This window comes from Myodes glareolus, chromosome 19 (genome assembly GCF_982192425.1).
Source record: "Myodes glareolus chromosome 19, mMyoGla1.1, whole genome shotgun sequence".
Classification (NCBI taxonomy): Eukaryota; Metazoa; Chordata; class Mammalia; order Rodentia; family Cricetidae; genus Myodes; species Myodes glareolus.
The window spans coordinates 64068306-64096188 of record NC_142044.1 but is presented as its reverse complement, the minus strand read 5'-3'; the positions used below and the strand labels follow the sequence as shown (position 1 = coordinate 64096188).

Here is a 27883-nt window from a genome sequence, read left to right as displayed (position 1 = left end):
TTCAATCCTCAAACCTTGCTGTAAATTACCCCGTGAGTACAGTAACTTATTATATGCCACTAATGGCACCTAAGTGTGACTCTGCACTTAATTAAGGTCATCGACGTCTTCCGTGTGCCCTGTCCTTTCCCTACATGGTCATGTCTAAATACTTTAAATAAACTCGCCAATCTTGTTCACGCCACTTGTCTGAAATTCTTTTCTGTGGTGTAGTCAAGGATTGGCTTTAACTCAAACTCCTCAGGCTAGTGCTTTGTTGGACAGAGTCCTCTCAGCACTGCTGACACCCTTATGGTCCCACTGAAAACTCGCCATTGCCCCCAGGACTTCTTTCCTGCTTCATTTTTTCCAATAGAGCTCATTTCCTCTGTTTGTGTCTGTGTGTGGTGTGTATGTACATATGCACGTGTATTGTGTGTACATATGCATGTATAGTGTGCATGCATGTTTGTGGTACGTGTGCATTTATGTGTGTGGTGTGTGTGTGATATGTACATGTGTATACATGCATATGCATGTGTATGTGATGTGTATATGTGTATGTGTGTTTATGTGTGTGTATGTGCTTATGTGTGTGCACATGTATTCCCATTCACGTTAAGGCCTGTCCCAAGAGGACCACTCCATTTTAGAGCTTACATGACCAGCACCCTGGTCTCCGCTCCCCACAAAGAGGAGGTAAAGACATCTTAGCACACACAGTGTCACAAAGAGGAGGTAAAGACATCTTAGCACACACAGTGTCACTACTAACGGCACTTTGCTCTCAGGCCTCAGATCTGAAGCACCCTCTCCATGGTTTTGTTCATCCCTGACTGTTCCATGCATTCTCTGAGGACTCAGACCCTGACCACCCCACGACACTCACCTAGGCTTGGCAACTGGTCAGCATCTAGCAGCCACTTGTCAACTATTTGTCCAGATAGGAAACAGACTGGGAACTTACTAATGTGTTGCTTCCCTCAGCAACTCTGCAAGCTCACTAAGCCTGTGAATGGGCTTTAATCATGGATGTATAGACGGTAAACAACCAACCGAGCTCTCCCCCCACCCCCAGTATGTGGATGTGCCTAAAGGGTGGACTCGCTGAAGCCATGGCTCACACAGCTGCTCAAACTCAGGCCTGCCTATGACATAAACAATGGCTTTTGAGGCTTCAGATGGTCAGGGAAGGAATCCGAGAAAAGGACGGGCTGGTTCCTGCAGCCACAGAGTTTGTAGCCTATGGCAGGAACCATGCCTAGGAAGGGTCTTCTGGGTCCTTTACAAAACATGAGCCAATCTCTCCAACATGCCTGCTCTAGTTTTATATCCCGTGAGTCTCAGAATCCCAGACATGAACCGAAACATAACCTTTAGGGGACAGTACCACCACCTTCAACCTACCCGGTCCTTTTCAATCAAAAAGGCTTTAGGCATCCTCCTCCATACCATGGAGCTGTGAAGGAGGCTGCCACGAACTAGAAAACCCTGCCTCAGTGAAGCTCATCGGGACAGCTGGTACCCTCCATGCTGCCAATCTCTACAGCAGCATGGGGCTGAGAGTCAGTTCTGTAGTTAGAATCCTAACACAAAAGCAACGTCTGAGCAGCTACCTACTCTGGTTGGGAAATAACGGCTCGTCTTAAACGTCTTTAAGGTGCTTGAGAGGATGAAGGTGGTGAAGAAGAGAATACAGGACCAAAAGAGCACATCAGGAGTGTAGGGTCCATGACGAGCGCACGCCGAGCCCATGAACTCTCCGTGCATCTCCTGGCACTCCTGGAGGGACAAGAATTCTGGGTCACAAAACGGTCGGCACATGGGACAAACAGCTGCCACCTTCCCAGCTCACCATGCACTGCCCTCCCATGGCCGCGGGCGAGCACAGGCCACCAGCCCTGGCACGTGACCGCCATGCAGCTAGGGTTCTCACTAGCAGGTCCCTGTCAAGAACACTGAGTAGTCCTAACCAACACACTTAGGCATAAAGTTAGAACTGTCTGGAACAAACACTTCTGAGGCTCTGGGAAGAACTTAGAAGGTGGAATTATTTTAATTGGATAACCTTTGAAACTTGAATGTTCTTCCAGCTACACAGAGTCTGGACCTGTCTTTGTCCTTACGTTTTCATTAATTTTTGTGAGTTTTTTTAAAAAATGAAAATCAGCCATCATGTTTATATAAAACAAAGAAATTAAATAAAGCTATCACTGCCATTAGTAGCAAATTTTCTAAATGTCACAGAGAGAACCTGGTAAGAAATGAGCACACACTAATGGGAAATGCACCAGTTCAGAGTATAAAAGTCATCTTAAAAATCTTAGGGAAAGCCATGTCATTGGAGGGGCAAACATGGTCCCAATAATAGACCAGTTTTTCTTCCAAGTATATCTTATAAATTCTTACAAATCCCAAGGCAGTTTTCAAAAATAAACACAAGAGGTGACTCAAGTTCATGTGGCAGAAATGTGTATCAGCTAACTGTTCCCACCAAGGACACTACAGAGATTAATAAATAAATAAAAATACCAATTTTAGCATGATAAAGAAAAAGAAATCTCTAAGTATATCAATATGATGAAACAGAGCTAATCAACATGCCCCCACACAGCTACTGTTTATATGATCAAAATGGTTCTTCTTAAGCCCCCAGATGGGTCTCTGCACAGCCCTAATGGCCTTAAACTTACAATGTCCCTACCTCGGGCTCCCAAGGTTACAGGTGAATGTGACTGAACCTAACGTAAGCTTAAATGCCAGCGTCCGGCAAAGGGTTGCTCTACCTCAGTCTAGACGTCCTTTCTAGACCCGATGGTCACAACAGAGGCCTGCCCATCTCCGGACTTACACTGACAGTCAGGTTCGCCCAGTTCACTTCTGTGGTCACGATGTTGTGGTCCTTCCAGTACCGTAAAGTATGGTTGTTTGGATTCTCCGGGAGCGTGCACCTGCAGCTAGGGAAAGACGAAAACATCCCTAATGGAAGCAGCCAGCTAATTACTAAGTGCTCTTAGCCGTGCCTAGGTTAAAGGCTCTGTCCGAGCTACCTCTTTCTTTCTCATACACTTCAGATCTTGGAGATGGGTCCTATTGGTTGAAGACAATTTATCAACACAACCACACGCTGATTTTCAGTTGGTCATGACTAAAGGTGTATTCCACTCAGTCAGTATGTAGGCCTTGGATAAAATGGTGTGGACAATCTATGCCTGGCATGCGATATGCCCAGAATAAGCCAGGGAGGTTCCTTGTTTAGTTTCTATCTCTTAAGCTCTTGCTGTGAGTCAATCTGCACAGCGAGGGTTTGACTCCCATGCTCACCATCATGCTTCTGTGCAAACATAAGCACCTCCTGGAGTGTGTCTCCCACACCCAGTGCTTCCTGCTCACTCCAGCTGAGCCAGGCCTGGCTGCTCCAGGCCCCTCCCTCCTCTCTCATCCTTCCAGGTTAGGCACAGTGTCCCACAGGCCACCATGCTGCCTCCCAACCTCAGCATGCCTCGCATCAGTATGGCCAGCTGACAGCCACTCTCACCACCCTTGCTTCACCTGTGCATTTAGAAACCATGCCTTTTATAACAGAATTAAAATTCAAATCTCAGCAGAAGGAAGTCTCAAAACTACGTTTAGGTTAAAAAAAATCAATCTCAAGGCTGAGAAGGTAGCTGAGTGGGCAAAGTGCTTGCTTGCTATACAAGCATGAGAACCTGGGTTTAAATCTCTAGATCTAGACACCTAGGAATGCTGTGTGCAGCTGCAATCCCTCACACCTATGAAGAAGATAACGTGGAGACAGAGGACCTGGAACCCTGCAGGTCAGCTAGCTGGGAACACAGTATCAAACAACAGACTCCATGCCAAACAAAGTGGCAGGCTGCTAGAAAAAAACAACAACAATTTCTTCAGTGGCATAGCCATTGGCAGAAGGTCTGTGTCCTTGTCAATAACCCATGCTCATGTGAGCAACCCCAGTCAAACTCAGTGGGCCTCTCCCCCCCCACACACACTTATGCACACACACACACACACACACACACTTATGCACGCACGCATGCACTCACACACACACACACACACACACACACACACACACACACATGAAGACATGAAGGGAGAAGGACTGGTTGGACAGAAGAAGATCAGTGGAAGGTGACAGGGTGGAGGAATAGAAGGGAAAGTAACTGGGGTGAACATGATCAAGATACATGAATACTTAAACACATGCATTACATGGACAAATATGTAGCATGTCTTGGTAAAGAGAAAGTTCCCAATTCTGTAAGTGGTGGGGGGGTGATAAAAGGCAGGAAGCGCACTCACTAATAGAGGCTGAGGTGGTCCGGCTGGCTGTGCGTGTGGATGGGGTAAGTCTCCGCCAGGTGAATCAGCTTTTCTATCGCTTCATAGATGAAAATAATGCAAATCAGGGAGGCAAATGCTTCTTCGGTGAAGCGGGTAATGTAGCAGACGAGGGAACTGGCGTCAGTGGCCACGAGAACAATACACAGGAAGGCAGTCCACAGCCCGATACAGGCTCGCAGGGAGAGGTATGAAAGGGCAAAGTCCCTGCAAAACACCGGAGCTCGTGAAGAACACGGAAGGGAGGCACCGAGAGACAAAGGGCCACCGTGGCTGGTCCGGCTCAGCTAATCCACACCAGCACTGCAACCCTCTGTCCCTAAGACCACATGTACTGCACGCCTCGGTAAAGCCCTGGGACAACGCGCTCCACATCTTCAGTGGAGCTGTCTGCTGGGCACAGGCACAGAACACGGAGAAGGAAGAAAACATTGCATGTGCAGTAAATCCTTCTGCCGTTACTATCCAATGTGATTATAAGTGTGGTTGTGAATGAGAAGATAGGGCTGGCTCTGACCCCATGTGTTTCTATTTCTAAAACAATGTGGGAAAGGGTCTTACAGGATGGAAACCAGAGCACTGTCAGGCCTCACCACCATCCACAAACAGAATATCAAGAAAGGACAGTAGACCCAATTTAAAAGTGGTCTAAAACATAAAAGGGAGGAAGTCTGAATCAGTTAAGATAGTTTTCTTAAAAATTAAAAAGTATGCTGGGCGGTGGTGGCTCACACTTGTAATCTCAGCACTCAGGAGGCAGACAGGCAGATCTCTGTGAGTTCGAGGCCAGCCTGGGCTACAAGAGCTAGTTCCAGGACAGGCTCCAAAGCTACAGAGAAACCCTGTCTCTAACAAACAAACAAATGAAAAGCCCACCTGGACAATGGTGGTGCAGCCCACGGTCTAGCACTCAGGGAGTCACAGTAAGAGGAATGTGAGTGCAAGGCCAGCCTGGGCTACACAGCTCCAGGCCAACCAGGGCTACACAGTTCCAGGTTAGCCCGGGCTACACAAAAAGACCTTAGCTCAGAATAAATAGAGCTGAAGAGGTGGTTCAATGGTTAAGAACACTGGCTTCAATTCTAGATTTGATTTCCAGCTCCCAAGTGGGCAGCTCACAACCACCTGTAACTCCAGTTCCAGAGGATCCAACATCCTCTTCTGACCCACAGGCACTGCACACACATGGTGCACAGGCATACATGCAGGCAAAATGCCTCTATACATAGAATAAATATAAATAAATCTTAAAAACTGATAAATTTAAGAGACTAAAGCTGTAAAGACTTTTGGTAATGGTGAGGAGACACCAGGCAGGCTCTGGAGAGAGGGAGGCTTGTGGCTACAGAGTTGTGGGAGGACGGCAGGCCCGAGACGCCTGCACTCGGGTTTAAAGTGTCTGCTGTGTGCCTGCCTGCACAGGAACTGGTGCTTGGTGTCGGCAGACGGCAGCCACATCCAGTAACTTCCAGAAAAACAATGTCTTACTTGCAGAACTTGAACAGAATCTTCTCGAACACGAGCACAGGGCCAGTGCTCCCCAAGATGGTAAGGGGCTGCCCAGCAAACAAGGAGTAGGCGATCCCCGTCATGGATGCTCCAAACAAGGATTCGATTGCACTCTGAGGAGGAGAAAAAACAATCAGAGTCTATAGCTGTCTGCAGAGAACAGCTGCTTTACCTACACTGACTGAGCTGCTCCGCGCCTTGACAGTCATTGCTTGTATTTCTTCTACGCAAGAGGGAGGGGCACACAGAACCTAAAGCTCCTGCGAACCTTCTGCCACGGTTCCTCAGCTAAGTTTTATCCTTTAGCCCAGTTCAGTATTTAAAGATGTATAAAAGCACAAATGTTGTTCACATGACACCCTATTACACAAAGTCACTGAATCTTGTTTTCAGGTGTTATCAGTGGATCCATTTACTTTCTTGGGAACCAGTTAGTGAACGTGATGTACAAGAACTAGGGATGTGTGCAGGAGGCAGAGCTGGGCTCCTCCATAGGGCAGAAAACCCAGTCACTCAGGACACAGGACCCAGTCTCCTCAGCGCTGACTATGGAAGGCACCCCCAAAGAACTTGGATGCCACCACAATATTTTTTATTATTGTTTTCATTGAGCTATACATTTTCCCCACTCCTCTCTCTTCCCTCTCTTTCTATCCTCCCCCTGCCCCCCACGCTCCCAATTTACTCCAGGGGTCTTGTCCTTTTCTCCTTCCTAAGTGGATCCATGTATGTCTCTCTCAGGGTCACCACAATATTTTAAGTCTTGTTTTGGAGCACCAGAAATGATGAAAGCTCTTACTATGCGTCCTTCAGTGGCTTCTCCAAGCAGTCCCCCAAAGGTGATAACAGGCGACATGCAGGCACAGTACAGGAACAGGAAGGAGGCCAGACACTGTAAGCTGAGTGCGTCCCGGTAGTCGCTCCAGTACCAGGGAGCCTTCCGCTTGATGTCCAGCACCAAGCCCCCAAACAGCCTGCAGAGACAGGGTGGACAGGCCTCTAACGCAGTCCCTCCTTCTCAAGGGCACAGCAGAACACACCTGAAAGTACTTCAAATGTGCTCAGGAGTATTTTAGCTTCAACTTCACCACAAGCACATCATTTTGGCACAGACAGACTCTGTTATAATCAAGGGTATGACATATGGGAAAATTGAATGTGTACCAAGCATTAAGAAGTCACTTTAGGTATGCACACTGCCCACTTATCAATGTTCAAAAAATTAACAAGACAGCAAATAATAGCGTCAGTTTCCATTTCTAAGCCGTCAGAGGAGATGTGAAAGCAGCTCAGATTACCAGTGTTTTTAAGGCTTTCCGGGCACACAGCTCTACGCATGCACATTCCCAGTCGGAGCAGCCCCTGCCTCGGTCTCTGCATAACGACTGACAAGTAGAAGAGAGTGGGTGCCAGGCACCGGGCCAGGCACTGGAGATGTGGCAGTGAGCAAGACCAACACGGCCCTTGTTCTCCCTGACCAACAGTCCAGTGCAGGAGACAGGCAATGACGATGGGCGGGCGCTATGACAGCGCAGGCTGGGGGGCGGCATCAGTGGAGACTCAAAGGAAGGACGAGGAGACAGACAGACAAGGTGGAGGGACCAGCATGGGGACACCCAGGGTGAGAACATGCGCTAGGTTCAAGGTGCTAGCAGAGATCAATAGCACAAGGGCAAAAAACTGACAGACAAGGTTGGAGAAACTGAGTCACAGAGGATGTGAATGGTTTTGAGGAGTTGCAGCCTAATCCTAACAGCATGCCAAGTTACTGATGAATGTAAACAGTGGAGCAGCGTCCAACAAGCATTCTAGAACCATCACCCTGTGGCTGCCTGAGGCCGTCTGTCGTGTGAAGGGAGTGTGGGCTGAGAGAAGGAATGGTAAGTTCAAGGGCTACTCAGGAGAGAGAATCGGTAGGGCTCCACTGTGGCTTAAGCCCTCCTGAGGAGGCCAATGAAGAGCAGGACACACACCAAGGAGGAACACTGCCCTCAGCTGAATCATTTCCTAAGCCGGGCCTCAGCATCACAGGGAAGCTACAAGACACAGCACTGGCTTCAGATCGAAGGGAAAAAAAAAGGATCCTACATCAACAAGTAATGAGATGGTTAATACTTTTAGACTTGAGATCGGCATAATTGCTTTGGAAACGTCCTTATTAAAGGAGATACATACTGAGGTATATACAGGAAAATGATATCGACGATTTAGTTTAAAATAATCTAGAAAACATAAAAACAAGTGAGAGGGAAAAAATGAGACAAAACTGGCAAAATGTTGGTGGGCACCTGGGGACCATAAGAAAACTACAACAAACCCATTTTCTCCACTGGAGGGCAGTGCGGCTGTCCCTGGGCTCTCCTAAGAGCCTAGGGAACGAGGAAAAGGTCAGGACCTACACCCAGGAGACAAGCCAGGCAAGCCTGCTCTACACAGCACTGGCCTGAGGTTGGTGAGCAGAAGGGGACACAGGGTGGAAGCTGCTCACTCACTGTTTTCCTCGACTGTGCTGCCATTCCTCCAGTTATACCAGTAACATCACCACCTGGCTGCGGTCTTGGGAGGAGACAGGAGAGTCAACCCCAGGACCTGCATTAGCATTGATACGCACAGCAAACAGCTCAGGCAAAAGAGCTCTCTCCAGGAGCTGGCCTAGAACACCGAAAGTCAGCCTTGGGGTTGGAACCAAAGACCTGATTTAAAACAGAATGCCATTTTGTCTTACTCTCTCTGTACAAACAGATCCTCAGGGACCTCTGCAGTGGCAGTGATTAATCTGGGGCATTATAAAAGTGTTTCAGGGTCCTCCCTACAACAGCGCCTTGCACCAGGAGCCCATCACCTCTCACCAGCAACCTCCATCTGAAGGGAAAAGAATCTCATGCACCTCACTGAGGCTCCTTGAGATGCTACACCATTGACCAGCACACCTTTGGGCAAGAAGGCTTCCCGAAGGCGAATAACAAACGAGTTATATGAAACAGAAGGCATCCGCCCAGAACTGCTAGGGAGAGGCAGACACCATGGCCACACTAATGGCAAGAGTAGAACAATCAGTTATTTTTGAGATAAGATTTCTCTATTACACAGCTCTGGCTATCCTGGAACTAGCTCTGCAGTCCAAGCTGACCTCGAACTCACAGAGAATGGCCTGCCTCTGCCTCTGGAGTGCTGGGATTAAAGACGTGCGCCACCACTGCTCAGCACTGATTACTTCTTTTAGACATTCATGCATAAAATCAGACCAGAATGCAGACACTATTAGATGTAGATGCTTCTCTTCATTTTTGGAACTTCCTTTCCCTCCAACATTATCCTTGATGTTCAAGTGTCGGGGGCAGGAGGCACAGAGATGAATTTAAGCTCGATATAAGAGCAGACTTACCAGTGCAGAGGGTCACTAGGCTCTGGAACACTGACTTAGGGAGCCCTTCCCTGGAGGGCTTTAGGGACAGGCCAGCCATCCATTTGTCTGGTGTGCTTTGAAAGAAACCTGTTTGAAGTGTGGGGGATCATCGAGACAGCAGCTATGGATTCTTTTTTCATTAACCCTTCCCAAAAATTTGTACCCCAATAAGGGATATAAATCTACCCCCAAAACCCCTTCCCAGAGGTCCCTGCTGCAGAGCTCCCAGGCTGCGAGGAAAGTCTCGTCACACTTCCTGCTTCCCACCATGATATCCCCGCCTGTGTTGGCATAGGAGGGTCCCTGGCTCAGAGGTGAGAAGACAGAATGCAGAGGGGTGCGTCCCACTGTCATCGGGCTCCTGGAGTCCACTGTCCCTGATCTCCCAACCCTCTTCACCCAACATGAAAAACAGGAAAAAAAGTCTATGCATTTGGCTCGAGGTTCTGCAACACTGCTGCAGGAGTACCTTCCGCTGCTTCAGCCAATAGTCTCTGAAGCACGAGCCCACAGGGCTGTGGGAGCGCCTTCCGCTCCGTCAGCCAATAGTCGCTGAAATACCAGCCCACTGGGGCGTGGTATATTTCTCTTTAAAAGAAGAGCAGCAAGCCTTGGCTCGGCCTCTTGGTTCCGGCTCCTGCTCCCGGCTCCTGCTCCAGCGACTAGGCTCCCTTCCTGACGGTTTATGGTGTATGTAAGTTTTACCCCCCAAAATAAATACCCCTTTAAAACATAACTGGTGTGGGATTGATTCGCCATTATCTGGCGTCCGAACATGTGGATTTTTCCCCCCTCGTGACGTGGGCCAAGCAACCAGAGCCGCACACTACTACTGGCTCCCGACTGGCACCGACCTCGGGCGGATCGGGGAGGAAACTTTTTGGCTTCTGCTACCCCTATCGGGCACTGTCTTCCCCGCCGCCCGGCTGAGTCTAGCGCTCGACCTGCACCGGAGCACACGATCTGTGAATTTAACCTCTGGATTTCAGTGTATATATTTTAGAGTTTACTTCCTGGATTGACGCCATTGCCACGTGAATTGAGGTGCGCCCCACCACCTATTGGCAGGCAATGGTCATTAAAGGTAAGATTTTTCTTTTCGGTTGAAAATAAATACATACATACATACATACAAGTACAATTTCTTTTGATTGAAAATGTCAGAAAATATTACTATCCAAAAGTTCAATGGTTAATTGCGCTATGGAGGATATTCTGAAGGATGTCTCTGATATTCCTCTTACTTGGTTATTTCTGGGTTCTGTTGCTTTTCTGGTGTTTGGCTATTTTATAAGGATGATACAGTCCTTACAGATTGAATCCACAATGCTGAGGGCAGAGATTAAAACCTTAAGGACAATTCAGACTGACACCAACCTCCTCAAAAAAGGGTTTGGAGTTTTCAAGGAGGAGACTAGATCAGAGTTTGGAGTTTTCAAGGAGGAGACTAGATCAGAGTTTGGAGTTCTCAAGGAGGACACTAGATCTTTGTCTGATATGACTCGGCCGACTGACCAAAATATCAAGAAGGTACAGTCTGATATTGCTTCTTTAGAAGGGAGCTTCACTGCTCTGGAGGAGGGGACAACCAAAATGACTTGTAACCTCCAGTCCATGACTGTAAGTGCTGAAACATTAGCTGAGAGGATTATAACCACTGAATATGAAAATCGGACTTTATCAAAAGGGTATGATAGATTAATTGACAGGATTTCCATACAAGAAGGCACAGTACATGCCATGAGGATTATGTCCAAGGAGGATATGGTATCTCTAACGGACAAGCTCCACGCCTTAAAATTACCAATGAAGGCGACTGTGTCCAAGGAGGAAATGGTGTCTCTGACAGACAAGCTCCATGCCTTAGAATCCTTAATGAAGGCTTTGGAGCATAATACTGGACAGGAGATTCAGGACTTAACAGAAGGCAATGGTGAGCAGATTTAATAAGATTGAGGCAATCATAGACTCTGATGAACAGGAGTAAAAGGTAGAAAGGCAACATTCACCTCAAAAAACTCTCAGTCTACATAGAGTTCTACCTGCCTTTCCAGTAATAACATCAGAAAAGATAACCGGCTCTAAAAACCCTAAGGTCATTAAAGAACATACATGGGAGCCTATATGTATGAATGAGCTCAAAGAATTTAAACAAGCAATTGTGAATTATGGACTACATTCATCCTTTGTTAGGGAGATGTTAAAATCCTGGGCACTGAGCAGCAGGGCCACCCCTCAAGATTGGAATCAATTAATGTCAGCTGTCCTCGAGAACGGACCTTTATGGCATTTCAAATGCCTATTCAAACAAGAGGCCAGACTTTTACAACAACAAGAATCAGCGAAAGAAATTGAGGTTTCTCTAGATCAAATTCTAGGGGAAGGACTTTACTCTGATCCTCAGGAACAAGCTCTTTATGATGAAAACATTTTATCCATATATGCTACAGCAGCTCTAAGGGCCTGGGACAGGGTTCAAGACTCAGGTCAGAGAGTAGAATTGTATATCAGGGTCAAACAGGGTCAATGAGAACCCTTTAGTGACTTTTTACAAAGACTAACTAAGGCTGTACAAATAGGGATACCTGATCCAGAAGCAAGAAATATAGTAATTGAGTCTTTGGCTTATGAGAATGCCAATGAAGAATGCAAAAGGATCCTGGGGCCTTTAAAGATCAGATCAGTGCCTTTGGATGAATGGGTTTTACATACAATGAATGTTGATACATTTGATTATGGCAAACATGGGTGCAAGAAGCAATTTCCAAAGGTAAAAGGAGACCTCAGATTACAAAATGCATTCATTGTGACAAAATGGGACACATGAAAAGGGACTGCAGACAATGGAATTCCAGGAATAATGCCTCTTCTAGGAATAACAGGAATAGGAGGACTCAGCCTTCAGGTTTATGTAGGAGATGTGGAAAGGGCAGGCATTGGACGAATGAATGTAGGTCAACAAGAGATAAACAGGGCAACCCGTTGCCATCGGGAAACTCAATGGGGGGCCTCACGCAGTCCCCCATGACAAATGTGGCCCAGTCATTTCCGATCACTGCAGAGAACATGCCTCTTCAGGGAAATTAGAATGCCCCATGCCTGCTGTTAAAAGCAATAACGGCCTGAAGGGTGAGTTAAATGTAGTGAATGAATCAAGAAATCTAAGAGGACAAAGTAAATGTATATTCTGGCAGACTTCTATAAACGAACAAAGACCACAGCTAAGAGTGTGTGTAAATGACACATTTATTACTGGCTTATTGGACACAGGTGAGGATGTAAGTATCATTACTCCAGAATCTTGGCATCTTCATTGGCCTCTTCAGGAGGTAGATATTCAGTTCTTAGGAATTGGAACGCTATCTCGAGTAAGACAAAGCACGAGATGGGTCAATTGTATAGGTCCAGATGGACAAATAGGAAAACTAAGGCTATATGTAGCCAATATTGCAGTGAACTTATGGGGCCGTGACCTATTGCAGCAATGGAATACCCAAATTAACATTTCTGCTGCTTCCAGAGCCTATATTTCTGAGGAAAATATTACAAGATATTACAGATGGCAGAAACCAGCCATTAGAGCTATACAAGAACACAACACAATTGATGGCCCTTCAGAGGTACCAACAGCCATGCCTCTACAATGGTTGACTGAGAAACCAATATGGACTAAACAGTGGCCTTTAGCTGAGGAAAAGTTACAGGCTTTAGAACAGCTGGTACAAGAGCAATTAGATGCTGGACGTATAGAAGAATCTACCAGCCCTTGGAACTCTCCTGTATTTGTTGTTAAGAAAAAATCTGGTAGATGGAGAATGGTGACAGATCTTAGAGCTATCAACAAGGTTATTCAACCTATGGGCCCTCTGCAATCTGGAATTCCTCTGCCCTCCCTGTTACCAAAGGGATGGCCTCTTATAGTTATTGATCTGAAAGATTGTTTCTTCACTATACCATTACAAGAAAAAGATAGAGAAAAGTTTGCCTTCACAGTGCCTACCTATAATAACTCTCAGCCTGCAAGGAGGTACCAATGGACCGTCCTCCCACAGGGAATGTTAAACTCTCCTACCCTGTGTCAATATTTTGTAAGCCAATCATTGAAAATTATACGCAAACAATTTCCTAAGTCCATAATATACCACTATATGGATGATATCCTGATATCTGATCAAAACAAAGACACCTTAGAAAGGCTATTTGAAGAAGTAAAAATAGTATTACCTAAATGGGGATTGCAAATTGCTCCTGAAAAAATTCAGAGAGGAGATTCTGTTAATTATTTAGGTTATAAAATAGGTTTACAGAAAATTAGGACACAAAAGGCACAAATTAGGAGAGACTGGTTACGGACTCTTAATGATTTTCAGAGATTGTTAGGAGACATTTCCAGTCTACGACCAGCTGTTGGGATAACACCTGATCTAATAATTCATTTAAACAAAACCTTAGATGGTGACAAAGATTTGAATAGTCCCAGAGAGTTAACAGCTGAAGCAGAAAAGGAACTGACGATGGTTGAGGAAAAATTACAGGAGGCACATGTAGATAGGGTGGATCCAAATCTTAGTTGCATTCTAGTCATATTGCCTTCCAGAATTTCTCCTACGGGAATTTTAATGCAGAGGGAAGATATTATTTTAGAATGGATCTTTTTACCACACAAACCAAGTTAAAAATTGAAAATGTATGTAGAAAAGGTCTCTGAATTAATTATAAAAGGTAAACTGAGACTTCGTCAACTAGCAGGTATAGACCCAGCAGAAATTATAGTGCCTTTCTTTCACTACTGATGAAATAAAAAAGTTATGGGAAGACAATGAACCACGGCAAAGGGCTTGTGCTAATTTTGGGGGGGAAATTAATAACAACTATCCAAAAAGCGGTAGACTTAACCTTATAAAGAGAACTTCTTGGATTCTTCCTCGAATTGTACGTGATGCTCCAATAACGGGAGCCCGTACATTTTATACTGATGCTAATAAATCAGGGAAGGCTGGTTATAAATCAGATGAATTGAGTAAGGTGGAACAAAGCCCTTATACTTCTGTCCAGAAGGCAGAATTATATGCCATTCTTATGGTGCTAAGGGATTTTTTTTATTCAAAGTTTATTAAATTATAAAAGTTTCCATTTCTGCCCCTCCTCCCAACATCCTCCCACTCCCCCCACTCCCTCTCCTCCTTCCTCTCCATCCCAAAGAGCAGTCAGGGTTTCCTGCCCTGTGGGAAGTTCAAGTTCCTCCCCCCTCCCTCCAGGTCCAGGAAGGTGAGTATCCAAACAGACTGGATCCCAGTGCTAAGGGATTTTAAAGAACCTCTTAATATTGTTACAGATTCACAATATGCATAAAGAGTTATCTTGCATATTGAAACTGCTGAATTTATACCAGATGATACAGAGTTGACTTCATTGTTTATCCAGGTATAAGACATGATCAGGAACAGGCTCTGCCCTATGTATATAACACATATCCGATCCCATATGGGTCTGCCAGGTCCTCTAGCACAAGGTAATGCAGATATTGATCAATTATTGATTGGTAGTGTGCTGCAGACATCTGAATTTCATAAAAAACATCATGTCAATAGCAAAGGCTTGAAAAAAGAGTTTTCTATTACATGGCAACAAGTTAAGGAGATTGTAAAGAAATGCCCTACTTGCTCTTTTTATAACCAAACACCATTGCCTGCAGGGACTAATCCAAAGGGTATTAAAAGGAATGAAATTTGGCAGATGGATGTGTTCCACTTTGCAGAATTTGGAAAATTAAAATATGTACATCATACCATTGACACTTATTCAGGCTGTCAGTGGGCAACTGCTTTAAGCTCAGAAAAAGCTGACTCAATAATCACACATTTATTAGAAGTTATGGCCATTATGGGTATACCTGCACAAATAAAAACAGATAATGGTCCAGCTTATGTATCTAGGAAAATGAAACGGTTTTTTGCTTATTATAATATTAAGCATGTTACAGGTATACCATACAATCCTACAGGTCAAGTAGTCATAGAAAGATCAAATCAAACTATAAAGGATATGTTAAATAAACAGAAAGGGGTGGAAAATGCCCTCAGAAATAGATTACATAATGCCCTATTAACCTTGAATTTTCTTAATGCTAATGAGAAGGGAACAACAGCGGCAGAAAGACATTGGATAATAGAAAAGTCTGCTGAACTAAATCAACCGATTTCTATCAAGGATGTGCTGACCTCTCAACGGAAGCCAGGAGATGTGCTATGTTGGGGAAGGGGTTTTGCTCTTGTTTCCACAGGAGAAGAAAAATTGTGGATACCATCAAAATTAATAAAGGTTAGATTTGAAGAGAAGAAACCTCTTGGAATGGAGAAATGACAGCATCTACAATGATGATGACCATGCAGGTGGTAAGAAAAACATAGAACGGGGGCAGGGTTCTGGTCTTGTCTCCACAGAAAAACACTCGTCTTTGAAAAATTCAAGGGACCCTGGATGTTTGAACACTGACAGATGGAAAAATAACTACCCAATATGGATTATCAAGAAAACTGAATAGGTTCTGTGACTATGAAGCTCTGGAATATACTAAATTATATTTCTGAATTTATAGAGCTGGTTTTGGAGTTGGACTCTTGGCTCGGTCCCTCTCTAATCCCAAGCCTATTGTTAAGAGAAAAACCCAGAGTTTCTGGAGTTTCTGTCTTATGTCAAGAGTCATGATATGAGACAGAAAGAAATACGAGTTTAGAAAACATCTTTGCTTTTCTTCGTATCTATCATACTTTTAATTGAATATGTCCATCATACCTTTCATTGAATGTATGTTTATATATGTCTATATAATTAATGTTTAAGTTTTCCACAATGAACAATGAGTTTTTCCTGCACTGACATTTGAAGTTTCCAGGAAGAAGATGGGACCCCTCCATAACAACAACTCCACTCGGTTGATATGACGTCATGATACTGATAGTGCTACTACAAGTCTTGTTCCAGGTATCAGCTGCACAGATGATTCCAACTTGGTTAGCTGAAATGGTGCATATCTTGAACAACATTCTGGCCAGACCTCCACAAAATACTCAAAGACTGTTTGCAATTTTAAAAGACATTGATCTTGAAATTTAACCATCATTTTACTTTCACAGGATCCTCCAGAAAGAACCTCACCCCCATGACAGGTGGAAGTAATTCTAGAGGACGATGTCCCCTCTCTCAGCAAAGTTTGTTCTCAGGTTTAGGAACAATATTTAGGGATTGATTATAATTAGTATACGGTTGAGAGTTGGGAAAGGAATTTTATAAGCTCAGGGATCTTTTGGAAAAAAAGAGGGATAATTAGATAGATAATGGTATTTTTGAGTTATTGTTTATAAATAATTACATCGGCATATATTGAATATTGTATGTATGCATGCTTCTACCTGTTTAAAACATTTTTTATGTATTGATATATATTGTATTGATATATGTATACCATATTGCAGTGTACATTTCTACCTCTGATTAAGATACTCATATATTGTTTATGTATTGATATTTATTGTTGACATTTGGAAGTCATTGTCCTCATTTATTGCACAGTTGTTTATTCTCTTAGTCTTTAAGTTAGATATGTGTTAAGAATTGTAGATCAATAGTCATCTATGTCTGTCATATTTATGGTTAGACTAATCAGGTTCTTTAGATACATAGAGATTATATATAAATAGTCTTCAACCTCTTCGAAGAGCTGTAGAAAATGGTATTTAATTTAATCTTAGAGTTCTGTGTAGTGAGACACAATCACTCCTGGCAACACCGACCTATTCCCGAGAGATTGTTGAGCACCAAAGACACTCCACTTGGAGCTTGTCTTCTTGACAAAACTGGCCTCTGGGCAAGGAACTGCCCATACCTCAACTACTGACAAATACACGGTATCCGGAAATGGATAAACAGAACTGTTAAATCTTGCCAAGACAGGGTAAGATGGTTTTGAAAAATCTCTTGCCTGTTAAAAATAATCTGTCAGTTATTCTAGGCCTTAGTCAAAGTTGGTTGCTTCAATGCTGCAAACAGGTCTTTGGTGATTGCCCAGGTAGCCAGTTGTCTCTGTGATTTGTTGCATGTTTTGGAAGTTCTTTGATTGCACTTCCTAATTACTCAGGTAACATTATTTCCCTTCTCGGATCTTCTATGGGGTTGAAGACTAGATAAATGTAGCTACTTTCCTCTCATGACTTGGCCAAGTTATTTATTATACAAGACTTTAGCTAGTTAGAATAGGATATCTGTACTTATTGTATATAATTTTGTAGGTTTGTACTTACTGTATATAATTTCGTAGTAGGCTTAGAACTCTCTTACTTAAAAGGGGGAGATGCTGCGGGAGTACCTTCCGCTGCTTCAGCCAATAGTCACTGAAGCATGAGCCCACAGTGCGGCGGGAGCGCCTTCCGCTCTGTCAGCCAATAGTCGCTGAAATACCAGCCCACTGGGGCGTGGTATATTTCTCTTTAAAAGAAGAGTGGCAAGCCTCAGCTCCTGCTCCCAGCTCCTGCTCCAGCGACTAGGCTCCCTTCCTGACGGTTTATGGTGTATGGGATTGATTTGTCATTACAACACGATACGCATAAATAGACACCTGCACTCGGAACCATACAACAAACGGTGCGAAGAGTTAGAAACATTTTTGTGATTATGCAGTCCAGAAGGCTCCAGAAACGTTTAACCTGTCCAGGTTCCCATTCACCTTTTATATAACTTTAAGTGGGGCAGGGGCCAGAACTGGCATGGAACTGTGATTTCTCGGAGAGGCAGTGGGGCCCCTGGCCTGAGAGGCTACTTGTCCTTCCTTAGGTAATCAGAGGATGACATTAGCTCAGGAAGAGGACAGCCAAGCATTCCCACACCCAGAAGTCCTTGTGTGAAACATGCAGAACTCTTCTGAATCCTATTTGAACTTGTGAGTTAAGATCATTGGGTTTATGATTAAATGTGTGATAATCCTGTCACTGGTGTTTTCCATGGGTTTATGATTAAATGTGTGATAATCCTGTCACTGGTGTTTTCCATGGGAAAATCAGAAACTATTTCCAAGATCCTATACCTGTTGAAATTAAATCTAACAGTGCCCAAAGCCTCACAGGGAACTGATTTTAAACACAAGATTCTCATGTTCTATTTTCCTCAGGACTGGAGGAAACCTGAAATGTCATTTCTGCACAGACGCCTATTTGAGAAAACTGTGGGGCCTCAATCCAACTGCTTCACCTACAGCTGGTTACATAAGTAGTTATACATCAAAAAGATAGACTGTAACTCTGAGGCGCTATCAGACCCCGCCCCCTCTGGGGCAGCCCTGGAGCCTCCCTCTGGATGCTCCCCTCACTGCTGCTAGACACCAGTTTCCCACGCTCCTTTCTCAACTTGAAACAAAATGTTCAACTCTCTTTTAGGCTGCTCCCTTAGCAATAGCCACCTCAGTTCAACGGTTCCTCCTTCCTGCCAATGTTATCCCGGAACAGTTAACTTCAACACATCCTTCCAACCAGAAAATGTACTCTGTCAGCACGGTGCCGGGTAAGGGCCATCCCCACTCCCAATTTCTCTGTCCCCTTCCTGACTTCCCCATGAATTTCCAAGAGTAGAAAAATAAACCATGCACTACAAAAAATTAAACAGAAACACCTGAGCTTCTAGAAGAAGAAAAACAAAGAGGAAGATGACATGAAAATTATCGCCACAGTGAGTCCAGCCCTGAGGACTCCCACAGGATTCTCTGCAGACAAAACACACCGTCCTGACCCAGTCCCAGCCTTCTCCCACACCAATGCTCGTGTCCTTCTCTTTTATCTCTGTCCTACCTGGGATATGAGCTTCCGGGTCTGTGGACTAGTTACCGTCAGTTACCATAAAGACCTCTTCCTTGGACACCCGTCTTTACAACACTGGCCTGGAATTGTAGATTTTCCCTTAGACACACACACCTAATATAACAACTATCCTCCTACCCTCAGGGAGTTTTTCATCCTGAAGCGATGACCCAGCATTTACTCAGACCTTGTCCATTCCATGCTACACAGAGGTATGATGCTAAAAGAATCCATTCACTCATCAGACATCCTGTGTCTGCTCTCATGCTGGGCACTGTGCTGAGTACCAGGAAAACAGGGAAGTATTTGACTTTTCTGAGTGTAGCAGGAAAGACACACCCACCCACAAAAAATAACACTGAAATATGGTATAGTTTGTAATTATGACGAGGTAAGACAAGAGTTAAAGATCAATACTATAAAAGTACCTAACTTCAATACTGTAAAAGGACCTAACTTCAGCCACAGAGAATACTAGAAGGCTTTCTAAAGGAACTAGCATCTGGGTGGAGACAAAGGAGAAGTGGGGACACCAGGAAATGAGGAAGGGGAAGCATGTGCTCACATTAGAAGAAACAACGTCTAGAAAGGACTAGAGGACAGGCAGAACATTTAAAAAAACTGAATGAATGAATGAATGAGTGAATGAATGAATGAATACAGTATTAGGCACATCCATCATGTGTACAGTAGATGGTCCCACCTGAAAGCCAACCACAGACAAGGGTGCCCCATTTCTTAAGGCAGCGTCTGCCAGTGAGCAGCACCCAAGGAACAGGTCTCAGAACTTACCGCCCAGTCCGTTCCAGCTCCGGTCCACTGTGTCCCCCATGTGGCTCTGGTTCCATGTGGCAAATGTTTCCATTTGGGACTCCAGGCATTTTCCTTTTTTCCTTTTGACAAAAAGATCACAAAATGCGTCAAGTCGGCATCTGTCTTTGCTCTTCCTCCACGTCTGAAAGCCAGAAAAATGTTCAAATGTTCATGGCTTCCACATGCATTGCTGATTTGATGCAACTGACTTTCATGGAGGTGGGAGATACGTGTATTTACATATAGGAAACGACTTCCCCAATAGAATCGGATGCCTACCTATAACTTTCCAGAGATAAGGTATGACCTAAGCCTCAGTTTCAAATCTGCATCCCCGTCTCACTGACCTTTAAAATCCTGCCCTAGATCAGTTAATTCTGTAAACTAGAGATTAGAGCAGGGGGCGGACATCTGGGAAGGCCAAATTTACATGGATAAAAATGCCTGGCCTCATCTGGTACATATAGAAGCTCTCTTCCCATCCTCAGTATGTCAGAGAACCATCTGGAAACCTACTTGTTCTTTCATTATACCATGGTTTGTTTGTTTTCTTCAACTTGATTTTTTGTATACAATGTATTTCCAGGAAATATTTTCCCCCTCCCCTCTGTCACTCTAGATCAGTCCTTCCAAGTGTGGCTAAAACTCCATTCCCAGTTAACAATGATATCTCAGCCGGGCAGTGGTGGCGCACTCTTTTAATCCAGCACTTGGGAGGTGGAGGCAGATGGATCTCTGAGTTCAAGGCCAGCCTGGTCTACAGAGTTAGTTTCCAGGACAGGCTCCAAAGCTACAGCAAAAACCTGTCTCAAAAACATAAAACAAAAACAAACAAACAAACAAACAAACAAAATAACCCAACAACAAAACAAAAGACAATGATATCTCATCACATCAGGGCCTACCTGTTATTATAGCTTAATCTTTTATTCCTAGTCTGACATTCAAGAGCTCCCAAACAGGGACGAGCCTTGGTATATTCAGCATAAACAGACATAACTTTGAAGGAACAGCAGCCACCAATAGCTTATATGCATACGTTACCTGGGAAGGGACATTTTTGGGTGGCTCAATTCTAATGGATGGGTCCCACTCCCCTGGAGGGAGCACGGTCACCTGGTCCAGAAACTCATCGATCCCGGCCAGAAGGTCATCTCGCTCCTTTGCTTTATATGCTACATCATGAAAAATCTACAGAAGGGAAAGAAAAACCTTAGGAAAACTCAACATTATTTTTTGTTTGCAACAAAGCCAATGAACACTGAGAAATGGATATGGCCTCTTGATTTTTATCTCTGGCATGGACATCTAAGACATAAAACTTAGTGCTTAAAGGAACCTAAAGCTGAGTGCAGAGGGGCCTGTGCCTGTGAAGCCAGGCACACCCAAGGCTACAGCAGGAGGGGCACCTCAAGTGGAAGGCCAAGCTGGCTTATGGAGTGAGACCCTGTGTCAAGGAGATAAGACACGACTCTAAAGTCATTTTATTGTTTCCACAGGAGAAAGAACAAGACACATAGAAATTCTTAGTCATGTCTGAAACTAGACGGCCTTGCTAATGGAGGGCATCTGGGAAAGGACCAGAGAGAGATCACACATGAACTTAGCGCACAGATTGTGCCTCGGAACCCACTGCACAGCAGTCCTCACAGGTCCAGAGCGGCAGTGCAGGGCGGTGCTGGAAGACACATCCACACGACATTGCTGAGGGCACGGCCTGACCGTATGCAAACCTCTCTTTCCAGGGAACAGGAGTATTTCTTTATACAAATAACTTCAACATATTTAATTAACTATATTCTCTAGAAAGTTAACTCACGCTTCATGAGCTACATTAAATATGAGTTGACACATTTTACTTGGCAGTAATAATTCTCCCAGAAAAGAATGTCTTTGCATCTTGGATTACTTAAAAAAGGGAGAGTTAAGTGGCCATAGCGGTACGTGCTTATAATCCCAGCACTGGGTGTTCAAGGCCAACCTGGGCTACACGCTAAGAACCTGTCTATAGACAAACAAGCAATGGAACTTCAAGGAAAGTCTCCCAGAGGGCGTGGTTCTCTTGAATGGCCCCCAGAGAAGTCCCGGATGCTTCCCAGCAGATGCTGTCACAGCCCTTATCGTATCCCCAACAACGCACACAGCTTCCGCAACAGAGGTGAGTGGGTGGAAGGCAGAAGTGGTGTGTACCTCATCGGTCATGATGGTGGCCATGGACCTGCCAATCTCATGGTACTGTTGACCTTTTCCTACTGGACCCAGTAAGATAAACAAAAATCTGCCAAAACACACAAAAGAGGGAGCTACATAAATAAAGAAGGAGTAGCGACATCTTATCCACTCTAAATAGCAAACTCGCCCTGACTACCACACAGATACCATCACTGCCTTCAAGAAGAACATCAGCCTGCTATGGCCAGGCATCATTCGGAGCTATTAATAAGACATCATTCAATAACGTGGCTGGCTGGGCTTCTTAGTGTTACCATAGACACGATTCCTAGCTATGGAAAGGATGTCTTTTCAAAACACTGCACCCTGTGCAAATTCAAGGTTATCTAATTCCCATCCATTGTTCTAATAAGAAAATGATAGAGAAAGGGAAGGATAAAAAGTTGAAATGACCAAGTCGTGGAGAGGAGCGTGAATTGTGTCCTGGACATCTGTGCACTCTCTATAATTAGTGGGGCTCTGAATCACCACGTCACCACCTCGGGGTACACAAATAGCCAAGTCCTGCCAGCACTGCGGAAAGACATCAGTACCTTTGCCTAGAGATGGTTCCCTGGAGACGGAGGCCTCCTGGTGTGACAATCCACTGCCCCTGCTGTGTTCTTTCCCTGTTCCCCTGGGCTCCTCTTCAAAAGCCAACAGTACTCATGGTCACAGCCATAAAAGTTAGAACTCACCACCCCCCATTCTCCCTTCACCCCCACTTTTATAGCTCACCAAGGAATTTTAAACACTCTCTCCAAGTGGTGCACCCTAACTTCTGGTACTAATGAGCTTCTAGCTCCAGTGTTCACAGGTCACTCAGCTCGGGGCAGGACCCAAGTACCTGGTTGGGATGGGAACTTCCGTCAGGCCTGAGAGGAGCACAGCTGGGGAGAGCCTCACAAAGGCGACGATGGGACGGTCCAGAGTGTCCACCTCTCCAACCAAGACATTAGAGGCCTCTGCCCCAGTGGGAATTTTTTTCATGAAATGAAGGTCCACCTGAAAGTACACAAGAGCCTTTGAGAATTTAGAAGTCATCAGCCTCACCGGCAACCACTCTCTTCAAGTATCACTCAAGATTATAGAAGAGTTCCTCACTGTTTTATTTGATCGTTATAAAAACCCTGAATGGAGGAGGTATCATAGATCAGATCAGTCCCACTATTTAAGAACAAAGAGGGGAAAAGTGATTAAGATTCAGGGAGAGAAAGCTGACTAGAAGTACGGAGTTTAGAATACACGTGCGTGCACACAAACACACACATATTTATCATTTGTATCACATATAAACTATATACAACTTAGTGTGTGTGTGTGTGTGTGTGTGTGTGTGTGTGTGTGTGTGTGTTTGAGTGTTGTATATATGTGTGTGTCTACACATGCTGCAGTCCATGTATGGAAGCCAGAGAACACCTTGTGAAAATCAGTTCCCCCACCACTGTGTGGGTTTCCCAGCAGAATTTAGGCAGCAATACCTTTAGCCACTGAGCCACCTCAAGAAGCAAAGTTTAAGTCCAAGAACTTTGATCCCATCCCACCATGCTCCTCCAGAGGAAGCGCCTCAGGAGTTCCGGGTCACATTATTTCTCCTTGCAAATACCTGACTGCTCCATCAGGTGCAGCAGCCACAGCCCTCAAGAAGAGCCCGACGTCAGGAGCTTTAGGAGGCAGCGGCAAAATACTGCTGTGACAACAGTGACAAGAGTGAGAAGGACCACAGGGCATCGGGTGCCAGAGGGTCACTAATGAACCGGGGAGCCGGGTTAGTGGGGCCTCAGCAGTAGTCTGCCTTCGCTGTGCTGAGTCGTGTGCGGAGGGAGACGACAAGGAAGATGGCGTCCCTTTCCACAGAAGCAGTGCTGCTCTTGGGGAAGGCTCATGAGCCGTCAGAGCTTACCAGATCCCAGAAAGATTCCGGAAGACCCTGGGCTCCACTACAGATGACCTCCGGTCTAGAAGTCAACCTGCCATGTCTCCTCACCTTGCTTAGATCCACAGGACTGTGCTCGCAATTCACTCCATTTTTCACCTCAAGACTCGTAGTTGGAGCAGACTGAGGAGAAACAGTCTGACCTATTTGGAGACAGTCAAACAGAATCTGCCAAGGGCTTGCCCTTCCTTCCCCTCTGACACAGCCCATCCATCACAGCCAGCTAGTGACCTCTACAGGCTGACAAGCAGGGTCCATCACGTCTGTCCCCACACTCAGTGTTAAGAAGGTAGAGATCTAGTCCTCCTTTACCCTCCTTCCTTCCTTCCTTCCTTCCTTCCTTCCTTCCTTCCTTCCTTCCTTCCTTCCTTCCATCCTCTCTGCGGGGAGCCATCCCTACCCTCAGTGCGCGAGCACCTCTGCAGAGAGCTTGTCAAAACAGCTTGCCAGCAAAGGTCTGCACTCTGACTTAGTAAAGGAGGGGAAGATGAGGACCTGCCCAGCCACAGCAAGAGAAGCGGTCAACAGCTGGGAGACTTTGTGCCCATCCACGCCTGGGCACAGGCTCTGGACCCAAGCTAACTCACAGAAACCCCACAACAAATGGAAGGAAGGTCCTGCCATTGTCTTTATTAAGTGCGATGTGAAGATTGTCCAGGGCCATACACTCTCCGGGGGGTGGAACCACAGCACAAGCCTGGAGGCCTGGCTAGACCACGGCAGTTTGTGTGTAAGCAGACTTTCGTTTAGCTGGACAAGGCTGCAGCTCAGCTTCTCTGGCCCAGCTCCTCATCAATGTGAACATTCTCCCCAGAGCTACACCGTCTCTGGGAGCACGCGGGGAATACACCCCTCACCTTGCAGACCCACATGGAATGCTGTCCAAGGGCACAGGGAGAAGGTAGCATTTCCTAGTCACCCGGCTCACTACCCACCACAGAGTCCAGGGGTCTAAGTGTCACAGCCTCTGCCCCCTAGTGATCCGCATCACCAACTGGTCCCCAAATGTGTTCTCAACAGAGAGAAACAACAGAGACCCCAAGTCCTTACCATCTTTATCCATGGAATGTGGGTCCGATTGCTTCTTGCCAACCTCAGCAAAGGAGCGGACGATGGGAATGAGGTTGTTCCTCCGCCTCTCATTCTGATGGTGGTGTTTCTTGAGAAGGGCTTCCCGCACTTTAACCCTCATACTGTCGTTCAGGTCACTGAACAGTTCTTGCTGGTCCAGTATCAGGTCTAGAAAATGGACATTCACAGCAACACTCAGACGGAGAGTTCAGGAACCCAAGGGGAAGGGTATCAGGTGGCAGGGGAAGGGGCAAAAGGCAGAGACAAGCTGCTCTCCTAAGGCCACCAAGGTGATTTCAGCTTCCTGTCTGAAGGAGCATTTGGGTCCTTTGCTTATTTAACAATGAGACAACAATGAGAACACATGGTTTAGGGACAGAGTGTCACCATGCTATAGAGGCTGGCCATGAATTCTGGAGGTAATGTGACCCTTCTGCAACAGTGGGGCTTACAGGAGCTGGAGAGATGGCCCCGTGGATAAGAACACAGACTGCCCTTACAAAGAACCTGGGTTCTATTCCCAGTACCCACATGGTGGTCATAACCATCTGTAATTCCGTTCCAGGAGACCCAAAACCCTCTTAGAGCCCCCAAGGGCACCAGGCATGTGGTGTACATGCACACATGCAGTCAAACTACTCATACACATAAAATAAAATTAATCAATTCAAAAAAATTTTAAGGTAGGACTTAAGCATGGTGACTATGACATTATGCTTAGCTCCAATCACTGCTTAGGGAACGAAGTCTGCTGAGTATTTAACGCACGCCGAGAACTATACCATGGGATTTACATCTGTCATCTGTCCAGTCCTCGCTGAAACTCAAAAAGTGGGCATTTTTATGACAATTCCTTTTTAATTCTATTTTAAAATGTAGTTACTTTTATCTTTATTTATGTGTGTGTGCCACATATGTGTGCAGGTACCCATGAAGACTGGGATTGAATTATCAGCTCCCCTGTAGCTGGAGTTACAAGTGGCCATGAGCCACACAATGTGGTTCTGGGAACCAAACTTGAGTCCTCTGCAGGAGGCGCAAATGCTCTTAACTTCTGAGTCAGAGTTCTTCCAAACAAGGAAACCAAGAGAGGCTGTTACAAAAGTCCCCAAGCTCTCACATCTGCGAAGCCAAAGAGCCAGGGTTCGCGTCCAGCATTTGCTGACCCACGATTACTCTTAACTCTATTATCCTTCCTCCAAGAGCCCAGCACTGCTGTAACTGTCAGGGATGTTGCGACCTTGAGATCCAGTGGCTACTTGAAAGTGCAGCCTAAAAGAAAGGTTAAATCGAAGCTGGAGAGATGGTTCAGTGGTTTATAGCATGGGCTGCTCTCCCAGAAGACATACACGCAGACAAAATACGAATATAAAATGAAATAATAAAGTTTAAAAATGTATTATTTAAATTAGTTAACTGCTCACTGAAGACAGTCACCAGCATTTAAACTATCAAGGTTTGGGAGACAGGGGAGTCTTACTTGGTTCTGCCATCAGGGCTCTAGAGAAATGTCCAGAGCTTCAGGCCCTACACTCTATCCCTAGTTGCATTATTCTTGACCTTGGAATTACATGACCACTCTCTTCTCAGTCTCCCCTATACAGAGAGGTACAGCACCAATGTCTCCCCACGCTGACTGCCGCCACAACGAGCTGTGAGCAGCTGGTCCTCCTGCCTGCTCTATGTGCTGGGACCACAGGGTGAGCAATCAAGGCCGGAGTCCTGCATATTTAGCCTTTATAATGATTATTTCTTCTCTCATATTACACTCATGCTTCAAAATCCTGCTTTTTAAAAGAAGAAAAATCCACAAGGGTCCTCTTCTAGCTTCTGTTTTTAGCTTTTCTTTTCCCACTTAAAATTCTCAAAAGAAAAAAATCCTACTTTAAGAATCACCTGCAGCTCCCTGCCAAGCGCCAAAGGATCGCGAAAATCCGTGTCTGCTCTGGGCCTTTAGGAACACAGCTCTGCCCATAACTCATTTCAGATTCCAGCTTCCAAACTTATTGTTTGATTGGTTTTATTTTGAGGGGAGATCTTGCCACAAGCCCAGAGTGGTCTTGAACTTGATCTACCTGCCTTACCCTCTGAGTGCTGGCATTCCAGGTGTTAGGCACCACACACGTGGACTTGGGTTGCAGCAGTCCTGGTGGCTAACAGGCTTGGCGGCTGGCACGGGCTGTCCTCTCACCATCTGCACTCCTGAGCTCAGTCTCCAAGGGCGCCTCGCTTCCGTCAGCCTGCTTATGCTCCCCACCCCACAGTCATCCTCAGACAGGAGGCGTCCCACCCCATTTCTAACCGCAATAATCTCAACTGCCCTTGAGACTGTAAGCACCAAATGCCATGAACTGGTGTGATCTATCTCAAGTCACATCAAAGCTCCGATCAATGGGCAGACATCACCTGGATGTACCCACACCCTAAAACTTAGCAAGTACAAAATGAAACCCATCCTCTTTCCACCCACCAGACCTATGGATTTTCTAGTCATCCAGCCACACACCAGAATCCTGGACATTCTTCCTTTCCTGCCCAAAGCCAGTCAATCAAGTGATTCCCACCACTCTACCTCCTGAGCAAGTGCTGGCAATCAGCCCTTGCTGCATGGCCCACTGAGGGGACACTGGCCCACTGAGGGGGACTCTGACCCACTGGAGCAGGTGGCTCTGCCAGGCCTTACCGTTCTCCCCAGCTCCTCTGCCTTGCTTAAAAACCTTTGGGTTGCATTCCTAAAACTGGCCAACAAGG

At 45.4% G+C, this 27883-nt stretch overlaps 1 protein-coding gene across 3 annotated transcripts in view; it reads right to left on the bottom strand.

Annotated features, from left to right (window-relative positions):
• Slc4a8 (solute carrier family 4 member 8) overlaps window positions 1–27883 on the bottom strand; it is a 74799-nt gene that overhangs the window by 20571 nt on the left and 26345 nt on the right. For all 3 annotated transcript variants that reach the window (XR_015735709.1, XM_087899307.1, XM_087899308.1), the window contains exons 6-16: window positions 25112–25300; window positions 24113–24204; window positions 22973–23130; window positions 22105–22192; window positions 20959–21105; window positions 19894–19994; window positions 6650–6824; window positions 5830–5963; window positions 4303–4548; window positions 2831–2936; window positions 1600–1761 (exon numbers count right to left, since the gene is read on the bottom strand). Coding sequence is in view for 2 of the 3 variants with exons in the window: in XM_087899307.1 (XP_087755433.1) it covers window positions 1600–1761; window positions 2831–2936; window positions 4303–4548; window positions 5830–5963; window positions 6650–6824; window positions 19894–19994; window positions 20959–21105; window positions 22105–22192; window positions 22973–23130; window positions 24113–24204; window positions 25112–25300 (1598 nt within the window). In the remaining variant the exon portion in view is untranslated. The remainder of the gene's footprint in view (window positions 1–1599; window positions 1762–2830; window positions 2937–4302; window positions 4549–5829; window positions 5964–6649; window positions 6825–19893; window positions 19995–20958; window positions 21106–22104; window positions 22193–22972; window positions 23131–24112; window positions 24205–25111; window positions 25301–27883) is intronic.